This window comes from Salvia hispanica, chromosome 6, assembly GCF_023119035.1.
Source record: "Salvia hispanica cultivar TCC Black 2014 chromosome 6, UniMelb_Shisp_WGS_1.0, whole genome shotgun sequence".
Lineage (NCBI taxonomy): Eukaryota > Viridiplantae > Streptophyta > Magnoliopsida > Lamiales > Lamiaceae > Salvia > Salvia hispanica.
The window spans coordinates 9,676,549-9,686,974 of NC_062970.1; the positions used below are offsets into that span (position 1 = coordinate 9,676,549).

The 10,426-nt window shown below is 36.6% G+C and overlaps 2 protein-coding genes across 3 annotated transcripts; one reads left to right on the plus strand and one right to left on the minus strand.

Annotated features, from left to right (window-relative positions):
- Positions 1–1,895: 1,895 nt before the first annotated feature.
- On the plus strand, positions 1,896–5,537 carry LOC125196249 (protein LSD1-like). Of its 2 annotated transcripts, XM_048094688.1 has the most exons (8): positions 1,896–2,092; positions 2,181–2,319; positions 3,829–3,939; positions 4,128–4,190; positions 4,536–4,645; positions 4,839–4,919; positions 5,064–5,135; positions 5,222–5,537. In XM_048094688.1, the coding sequence occupies exons 2-8, from the start codon at positions 2,208–2,210 to the stop codon at positions 5,261–5,263; spliced, it is 591 nt and encodes a 196-aa protein (XP_047950645.1). In that variant the 5' UTR covers positions 1,896–2,092; positions 2,181–2,207; the 3' UTR covers positions 5,264–5,537. The 2 variants fall into 2 exon arrangements, with proteins under 2 accessions (XP_047950645.1, XP_047950646.1); XM_048094689.1 differs by lacking the exon at positions 4,128–4,190.
- A 402-nt stretch (positions 5,538–5,939) lies between these two features.
- Positions 5,940–7,484, minus strand: LOC125196248 (RING-H2 finger protein ATL43). The gene has a single exon (XM_048094687.1). The coding sequence runs from the start codon at positions 7,097–7,099 to the stop codon at positions 6,089–6,091; it is 1,011 nt and encodes a 336-aa protein (XP_047950644.1). The 5' UTR covers positions 7,100–7,484; the 3' UTR covers positions 5,940–6,088.
- Between the last annotated feature and the right edge of the window lie 2,942 nt (positions 7,485–10,426).

Consider the following 10,426-nt stretch of genomic DNA (forward strand, 5'->3'; position numbering starts at 1 on the left):
GGGGTAAAATTGTATGACCAAATATGGAAAATTCTAAATATTACTCAAACTGGGACAGACTTTTATGGCAAAATGTGACTCCAAAACCGGGACGGAGGGAGTAATACGTAATTATCAATGTCAAGACATCCTAGATACAAATATATGCTTTCTTTCTTTACTCAATTTATGGGACTGAAAACTTCCTTCTCAGCATTTAGTGATCAAATAATCAAATACAAACTCTAAATATTATACAAATTCTAAATTGTGTTAGCTACAGGTTGCATGTAGCGCAGTGTCATCAACTCATCATTGCGGAGGATTTGATAAGAATGCTCTTTTAGGACCTCGTTTGTGATTATATTTTTTGTTAGGCTTCTTTGACGCTATTTTTTTTTGTTAGGGGTCACTGGTACAAGAAGTAAAAAAGTTAGGGATATTTGGTGCAGTTCACTCTAAGGACCCGTTCGCTGACCATTAGTTGGACATAAATAGGGTCAAATCCGAGTATTTATGGTGGTTCGGTTTTCATTAAGTAATAATGTTTGGCCCTCTACTAACCCCCCGGCCCGCACTGTTGATGCAGCTTTTAAGCAAAAATAAATCGCGGAGGGAGGTCATATTTGCAATCTGGTCCGCCGCAGTTGACAAGATTTGAACACGAAATCACCACCGTGCCCCTGAAATATTTGAATTCCTCCTTTGGGCGAGTCCAATTTTCTCTCTCTCCTTTTTGTCATTCCACAGTACAATGTTCTCTCCTCTCTACTTGTTGCTTCTTTCTCGGCAACGCATCAATCACCCGAAGAAGGGACCATTCACCACACCGGTAATCGTCTGTGGTCGGTACCGTTTCATTTCTCTCTCCAACCGACCCTCTCAATTATGTATAACCAAACACCAACAATTAAATAACAGTTGGTGGGGCCACCCACATTTAATTCCAGCCGGTTTTATTTCACGCAATTTGAAATGCGGCTTAGCGAATGAGCCCTAAAAGTAAAACTGTGAAAAGTGCAAATTAATGTTCTGATGTGAGAGAGGTTATGCATTATAAAAGTTGTGTCATAAGAGCACTCACTACGCTAATAGCTCGTCCCAAAGCCTATCTACATTTTCTTACAACCACATTGGCATTTTATCATCGAGCTCATCTTCATGCAATGCTACAACCCATCCCCATTTTCACATAAAAGCATTAACATTAAGTTTATATATCATTTTTAATTTTTGGTGTCAAATAAAATAAAATAATATTAAAAAAAATAAATTGAAGTAAAAAATATAGAAAAACAAAATACACTTAATTTTTAAAAATAAAGACATGATAAAATTCGGTTGACTTCCATCGGGATTTATTGTTTAAAGCTAGAGAGAAAGTAAGAAATTGTAGATGTGAGAATGGAGAAGTGTAAGGTAAAAATAATGGGTGAACGCGGTATATATAGAAAATAATAGTATTAAATTTAAAAAAAAAAAAGAAAACTGATCGGCACGAGATCGACAATCGGACGCCAATTGAATATAGCCGCGGACGTGAGTTGGGCACTCGGGGAAGGGCATAGCTGATCAGACTGCCGATCGCACGGGCGGCCGATCGATGCCCGCACTATAATTGCTCTAAAAAATGATAAGAGGGGAATGATAACATGACGGGACAACATGAAATCAGTGATGACATAGTAACGAAGGAGTGTTATAGTCCAAATTACATTCGGCCGGTATGCTAATAAGATTATACCTATGACATGTTTGGTAGGGTGATAACTCATCTAGTGATGGAATTTTATGAATAAAAATTTCTAGATGAATTATCACCCCTAACAAATATACGGCGGCAGTAATAGACTTTTGTATTACACTCCATTAATAAAAACGTTTATTGATTATTCCAACAAATTATGAAAGGGACCATCTGAATGCCATTAAGAAAAAGTTGAAAATTGTCAACACACTCGCCATCTCCTTGTTAAACTTCCGATTGGATTCCGATTCCCTTCGGATTATTCCTATTCCTACCCTACTTTGCCTTAATTCACCCATCGCCGATGAATTGTGAATCCATCGCCCTCAATTTGTCGACGTGATTTTGCTCTCTATCGTTTTACTGGTGAGTGTTACCTACCTTTGTTTGTTTTTGGATTTTTTATTTTCTGAGTAAGTTTTCATGCTTCCGATTTCACATTTTTCCGATGAAGTTGGTTGTGCGTGACAAGAGAAGAGGAATGCAGAGCCAGGTAGTTTGCAGCGGGTGCAGGAGTCTTCTCATGTACCCGAGTGGTGCCACCAATGTGTGTTGCGCCTTATGCAATTCCGTCACCACCATCCCTCCTCAAGGTTATTTCTGGATTTCTAATTTAGTATCCAATTCTGTTGTTGGTGCCTGTGTGTGTGTTTGGGTTGAGGAAATGGCTAAGATAACTGAACAACCTAATCATGAACTAATTTGTAAATTATAATTGACCCTAGATTTTCATTATATACGATAATGCTTCATTTTAAATTGTAATTGACCCTAGATTTTCATTATATACGATAATGCTTCTCTTTGTTTGTTACTAATTGTGGTATTGAATCTCATTTTTGTCCAAGTATATAAATGGAAAATGAATTTAGCTATTGAGGATGTTACAGCTAGAATGTCTAGTAAACCCCAGTGTTGCCTTGATATTGGATCGTTAGTGGAGTACATATTACGGAGAATATGGTTTGTCTTAGATTGTATAAACCATACATTCAGCAAGAGAGGGTATGCAATGCCATATATGTGGCATACAGCTGCAACGAATAGCCTTTAGTTCAAAATTATCTAGTTACCAAGATTTTATCATCTTGTGATACATGGAGTATGTGCTTCTTTTATCTTGCCTTGAAACCTGGCCAGGTCTTCTTTTGCCTTCCAATTTTTATTTATCTCGTCTCTAGTTAGCTCTGAAATAACAAAAGTTATGTAGAATATTTCAACTTTTTTGTTCATTTGGTTTAAAATTGACGTCGTCTTATTGGAGCTCCTCTTTCCTTATTATTGGAAAGAACCTTATTTGAGTATTTAACCATTAGTTATGCAGTGTTGGATGTGGTCTCCACTATTTCAAGTGTAAAAGATAGATGCAAATAAAAATGACAACATCTAAACAATTATATTGCAATAATGATGTTTTCTTTACCACAAGTGTAAAGTTAGATGCAAAAAAAATGAGAACATCTATACAATTATTGGAATGATGATGTTTTCTTTACCACTTTGGTTGACGTTACTCGAAGGCATGGCAATGATCAAGATGGAATTGCTGTTGCCTTTGCTGGTTCTTATGTAACAAAAATACTCATCATGCATTTTTGAATCTTCAACAAAATATCTGATCTGGCTGCTACTCTTTTTTTGTCGGATTGGCTTTTGTTGATTTGAAGTGTCTTATTGGCCTGTTCCTTTTCAAATGAACTTAAGTTACACTTTCAGTTTGATTTTGTTTAGGACTTCATAAAAGACTGAGTTTCATATTGGTGCTTCTATATGAGACTTCAGTCCCTTGCTACGAACATTTTATTTTTCTAAACCATATGTTTGATGCCAGATCATTATAAGAGCAGTCTATGATCCAATTTCTAGTTTGTGTATCCATATTCGTTTTAGGAAACACAATGATTTCGTTTTAGGAAACACAATGATTCTTAGTCAATTTCAGTATGTGGTTACTATAATACTATTCTGGTGATTCGATGATGGTTTCATGATCCCTGTTGTAGCAAAAAACTATGATGCTTGGTCGTGATGAACTTTACAATGTTGTATATTCAAATTTGGATATTGTTTGGGATATTGCTACTCATCTACCTCATACTCAGGAATTGAAATGGCCCAACTGATATGTGGAGGCTGCCGTACGTTATTGATGTATACTCGGGGTGCTACCAGTGTGAGATGTTCTTGCTGCCACACAGTAAACCTAGCACCAGGTAAAACAAATATGTTAAAATGATAGTTGTCAGGTTTGTAGGTCAGTATCTTTGAGGTACTTGCTATGAGAAAGTTATTGTTTTTGAATGCATTCAGATTTTTTATATACTTGCTGATCCAGAGGTTATAGATTATTTAGTACAGTAAATAACTAAATATGATATTTTTCTTCTCTCTTTCAACCCAGTTACCCATTATCAGGAAACCACAAACACCCCCAACAACAAAAAAAAGCGTATGATGTATCTCGGTAGCATATCTTTTCTATGTCTTTTCATTTACTTATATCCTAGTTAGAGTATATGTATGGCCTTGGAATTGTATCCTTGGGTATTCATCAGGAGTGTGTGTTTTTAGCGTGTATATACTGCTAAAATTACATTGCTTTCAAAGTTTCAAACAAACCTGGGGTCCCATAAGCAGGAAAGAATATAATGGAGAACATTGTCAGAATGCATTATTTAACATTTCAGTAACAGCAGTACATGATAATGTTACAATTGTAACATTACAAGTCTAATTTCACATCTTCTTGATCCTTGAATATGCATTTTCATATATATATTTGTTTGGGTTTTAACTGTCTTTTGGTTAGCACCTAATATGGCTCACATCAACTGTGGAAACTGTCATACAACACTCATGTATCCTTATGGTGCTCCATCTATCAAATGTGCTGTTTGTCAATATATCACGAATGTCAATGTAAGTATACTGGGAGGGTTATAACTTATATATTTATCGAAAGTCACCTCTTCTATTATTATCCTTGTTCTAGTTAACACAGAACCACCCAATGCAGCTATTCATTCTTTAAGCATTCATTGGGGGTCTTATCGATAGACCACTTAGTGTCAGTCCTTTGTTGTGCTATTATCTCATTGATTCATGCTGGCAGATGGGAAATGCTAGGGTCCCACTTCCCATGCATAGGCCAGTTGGACCTGCCTCTCCAGCACCGATGCCTTCTGGTTCAGCGGTTAGTCCTGATTTTTGATCATGTCTTCCTAGAACCTGAGTGGTTAGGCATGCTTAACTAGTGAAAATTAACTACGATAGTATTTTTTTAACGTTGATTTCCTTTCCGTATTATCTTAGTTTTTCTAATTATGGTTCAACACAGCCATTACCCAATCCCCAGAGCCAAACTGTTGTTGTGGAAAATCCTATGTCCGTTGACAAGAGCGGGAAACTGGTACATCCATCGTTTGGCTTTTGTTTTTATTGTGTTTAACTCTTGGATCCAAAACCACTATTCTGAGAATAAAGTAAAATGTGCAGGTAAGCAATGTTGTTGTTGGCGTAACAACGGACAAAAAGTGAGGCTGCAATAAACCTTGGCTGGACCACAGAACTGTCTCACTAACCAGAGAGTGCTTTCACATTGTTGGCATTTTGGGTAATGTTGAGGAGTGTGCATATTTGGCGGGATTGTATGTTAATGGCGTTGCTGCTTCGCTGTTGGGCGCCTCTGTACTATTAATATAACATATGTGCAGATATAGTGTGTATGTAGACAGCAATCTGTTTCATCTTTTGTGTGGATATACCGTGGAAGTCCATGGGGGAGATCAAAAGGATTAATTTTTCATTATCATATTTGAGTATATATTAAGTATGGTCCAAAGATAAACAACATTTTTTCTTGTTTTGATCTTTCTCTTTCCTCTAAGTCACAGCGTGTGTCGTTGTTTTTTCATGCTAATGATTTGAACAGATGGTTGTCAGATGATATAGCCAAGGCACCAAATGCAACAGGCTGCTTGAGAGCGACTTTTCTCATCTAATCTCTCTTCCATGGGATTTGATGTCTCCAACACTGTATTTTACTCTAATTGTAAAGAATGATTTGTTTACTAATTTTTCATGTGCGTGTGTGCATCGAAGTTCCAAGTTGCAATAAAATTGTCGCTGAGTGTGTTGACAGATGTATTAAAAAACAAGATTTTGAGCCCAAGGTATATGATGATACCAGTGCATTGTGGTCTGTTTGATTACATACCAGAATTTAGTGTGTAGAATATTGATATTTATAGTACTGGTAGAAAAGAGTGACAGGGTACCTAACTAATAATGTGAAATGGATAATGTTTGTGTGCATGGAAATGCAATACATGGGAGATATGAATGTGTATGAAAAACAGAGTATTAAATGGGTAAAGAAGGAAGAGGAGATTGTACAGCTGGGTGTTGGGACTGTGAAATCCAGGCCAACCACCTCTTTACAACCTTCTCTCTCTCCTCCTTCCCCTTCCCTCCATTATTGCCCCTGTACCTACTCATCCCTGTTATTTCCGACACGCTTCTCCCATTTATTACGGCGCTGCCACTCTCCTTTTCCAGCAGCATCTCCGATTTCAGGTACAGCGACTCTGCAGCTTGCACGTCGCTCCACCGCCGCAGCCTCTCTGCCTCCTCCTCCCCCTCCCCGCTGCCGGATATTATGATCCGGTGCTCTAGCCGATGCCGGTCTCCCTGCACCGGCAGCTGCCCGTCTTTCCTGCCCTTCCCGCCGGAATTACCAGTTTTTTTCCGGCGGGAATTCCAGCTGTCGAGGGAGCCCCGCCCCCGGAGGAGATCATTGTCGGCGGCGGCGCCCCTCTCTCCCGCGGAGGAATGCCGCCCCGAGACCCTGGGGGGCGGGGTGGGGGCGCTGGTGCGCGGCGTGGGCAGAGGGGTGTGCAGCAGGACGTCCTCCGGGTCGACGCGGTAGCGACATAGAGGGCACGTGGAGTGGGCGTCGAGCCAGGTGTCGACGCACTCGACGTGGAAGGCGTGCTTGCACTTGGGGAGGAGGCGCAGGACCTCCTCCGCCTCGAACTTGTTCAGGCACACGGCGCATTCGAGGCCGTCCTTGTGGCCGCGCAGCGACGAGAAGCGGAACATGGGGAGGGACTCGATGACCTTCCTATTGATCCCGGAATCCCTCGTCGATGCCGGGGAGGCATTGGCGTAGCTGCTCCCTTTGCAATGCTTCACATACAGAAGTAGCAAGAATGTAATTGAGAAAATAGTGGTGAGTATTCCCAGAGCCGCCGCGATCCCCGGCTTCAACGCAGCCGTCCTCGGCATAGGCAGGGGCGGGGGAGAGTTCCCATCGGCGGTGGTGAGGAAGGCATGATTCGAGAGAATGAAGAGAATGAGAAAAGTGATTGGCATGTTAGTTGGTTGAGCAACAGAGCAGAGCAGAGAAGAGGAGATTCTAGTACCAAAATACAAACAACAAAAAGACAAAGGCGTCTAGGCAGAATGGATCTAGTAGGGGGTGGGTTTTTGTCATGGATCACCTTCTTTCATGTGTATTTGATTAGAGATGAAAATAGAGATGAAGAGGTGGTGTGAATGAGTGTGTGAGGGATTAATAGAAGGTGTATGGAATAAGTATAGTAGGCTAACATGTGAGACAGGGTTGGAATTGGTCTTTCCCATGTTTAGTAGTTTTCTTGGCACTGTTATGGTGGGATATTCTAGGTGTATCGACTACCAGGTATGCAAACTAGGCTCTACTTGTTTGTTACTCATTATTTTTCAATTACTGTTTTTTCCTCAAAATGGGTATTCTAATTTTTATTGTGTTCCTTTCAGTAAGTTTTATTACTATCATAAAATATTACTCCATATTTTACTCTTATCATTCCAATACTAATGACGGTTCAAAAGTTCTTTTCTTTTTTTTGCTATCTTGGGAGTATTTTTCTTTATTAACTTGAGACATTCAATGAAAGAGGGAACTTGGAACAACTGAGTATGAAGTTTGCATCGAGAAAACGAATGTAATATAATAAACTTGTGTCAAGATAAATGTAGGTTTTAATAATAGTATATTTGTAATTTTATGTTAATCGCAAAATATCTCATTGAATTTATTTTATTGTGAAAGAATGACTTTCCTTTTTAATTGAAGTAAAAGACTTGAATACAAGGGTTGTTCAATTGGAAATACAAGGGTAATCAAACTGAAAATAGATAGCGGAACATGAAAATTAAGAAACATGCACTCGAAACCATTCCTATAGTTATAGTCGTAGGTAATCTATCGTGAATGGTTGCTAATGTCGCTGATCACTTCCTATCTTAGATGACTGATGAAATTGAGTGTCATTTACCACTTAATTGGGCTATAAGTTATATGCTACTTTGACTTGTCAATATGTATAGATTTTTCGTGATCTAAAGTAATCCTAACATTTTGGGAAACGATAACTAGTACTCCCTCCGTCCGGATAATTCGTCTCAGTTTTCCATTTCGATCCGTCCCACATAATTTGTCCCATTTCACTTTTACCATTTTTGGTAGTGGACCTCATATTCCACTAACTCATTCCTACTCACATTTTATTATAAAACTAATATATAAGGGTAGGACCCACATTACACTAACTTTTTTAATCCACGTTTCATTACAATTCTTAAAATCCGTGTCCGGTCAAAGTGACCCGAATTATCTGGGACGGAGGGAGTATAATATTAGGAAACGATAACTAGTATGCGAAAATTATTGTTATTTAATAAATTGTGTCTCGGTGCCGGATATGGTGTTGGCTCCAAGAGATGTTATGCACAAGATTTTATCGTAGTATTTATTCTAGTAAAATAAATAGTGACATCAGAGCACTAGAATTCTTAGTTAAGAAATTTATTATATTGAGCAAGTAGCAAGCTTGGTTAATTAATGGGCATATAATATCATAAACATGGGAATAAATTAGATTAAAAAGTAGTATGGATTTCAGTAATCTAGATATGAATGGTAATATTGATCACCATATTAACACTTATCAATATTTTCTTATGGACTCTAATTATATTGAGCTAATTTTTAATTAAGCTAAAAATTGTTAAGATGGAAGTACACTTGAATCTCATTAGATCCCTAATATTCTATAAATGGGGAATAAGAGTTAAGACTCCGTGTGTACTACAAAGGTACGTGTACTGAGAGCATGAAAATGTCGCATCATATTTCGTCAAGGTGCACTGCCTTAGATTCGAGACTTTCAAACTCAGTGCGCTCCTCTTAGTGAAGAATGAGTTCATTGTCCATTTTTAACAAGATCTCATAGTGGAAATTTGAATACTCTGTTTTCATGCATAAATATTTCTTTCATTTTAATCGTAGTGATTTTTTATTTCGATACACCATTAATTTAAGTTTAATTACATCAAATTTTATTTTGATTATTTACTTTTCTTTTACTTAAACTATGTAATTTTTAAAATATCATTTTTTTACTTTAATTTATATGATAAAAATATTTAAAATTAAATATCAATAGTAAATGATGAGAATATGGATACCATATGTATGATATGATTTGTGATGTTAAATTGTTGTTGTGCAACAATCAAGAGATGTGATGTATCAAAATCAAATAATCTTGAATTCAAACTAATAAAGGAGATTGGAAAAATTTTGGGGGGCGGAGAATAAATCACGTTTGGCATTTCTCATAAGTGGGCCAAACTTTGAATCTAGCAATTGGTCACTTCACTATTACATCTTCTTATTGATGTGTGTGTTACAATTAAGATCCAAATTTACAAGGGGTGCATCTACATTATGTGAATGAATTGATATAAATATTTGAAATAAATTCTTGTTATGCAAAAAACATTTGACCCCATACCTGACCAATACAATAAAAAATCATTCCCTTTTAAATATAAAATGCCTTGAGTAATACATGTGACTGCTACAACGATGCAAAACAAAAAAAAGGTAAATTCAAACTCCACATCATTCTAAAATATTTTATAATTGGCATCAAAACGACGTATTGCTTTAATGTAGACTTACTTTAATTTGTCATGTTAGTATCCAACTACTATCACGCCATAGATTAATATATTTTTAAAATATTAATTTTAAATTTTAAATTAATTAAACAAAATTAAAATCAATATTAACAATAAACAATATTAGTAATAATTTTAGTTATATGAAAATAAAAAATCTATACAAATCAACATTGAAACATAATAAATTTAAAACAAATTACATAATATAATGTTTAAATTATGGAATAGGAATATAAAAATCTATCACAATAAAGAATTAAACACAATGGATAATTACTCATCATTTTTAAAACTTCTTTATACACTATATTAACTTTAAAATTAAAATAAATCTCATCATTATAAACTAAAACCTTCAATTCTTCACAATTCGTCACTCTTCAACATAACTCATAGGTAAAAGAACTCGTTTGTCATTTTTAAAGCCGCCCGCCTCACCTAAAACTACAATAAAATAAAGAACAAAATCAATTTGCAATGCACAAAATCAACAATCAATATGTATTAAAACGATAATCTACAGGGCAAAGCATAAGATGAGACCCATAAAAGTATACAGTCGAACAATTCACACCACATGGATCCAATGAAAGAACAAAAAATATTTTTATTTGAAATATTGTATTATCTACTCCAAGTAATAATAATGTGATATACATTATTATTACATCAGCACACCAGAGGAAC

What these genes read in the sequence shown, in the direction of transcription:
- LOC125196249 (XM_048094688.1), top strand. Translation starts at nt 2,208, where the DNA reads ATGCAGAGCCAGGTAGTTTGCAGCGGGTGCAGGAGTCTTCTCATGTAC. An exon ending in AAAGCGTATGATGTATCTCG is followed by an intron (nt 4,191 to 4,535) that starts GTAGCATATCTT and finishes TCTTTTGGTTAG; the next exon opens with CACCTAATATGGCTCACATC. An exon ending in TTGACAAGAGCGGGAAACTG is followed by an intron (nt 5,136 to 5,221) that starts GTACATCCATCG and finishes TAAAATGTGCAG; the next exon opens with GTAAGCAATGTTGTTGTTGG.
- LOC125196248 (XM_048094687.1), bottom strand. Translation starts at nt 7,099, where the DNA reads ATGCCAATCACTTTTCTCATTCTCTTCATTCTCTCGAATCATGCCTTC.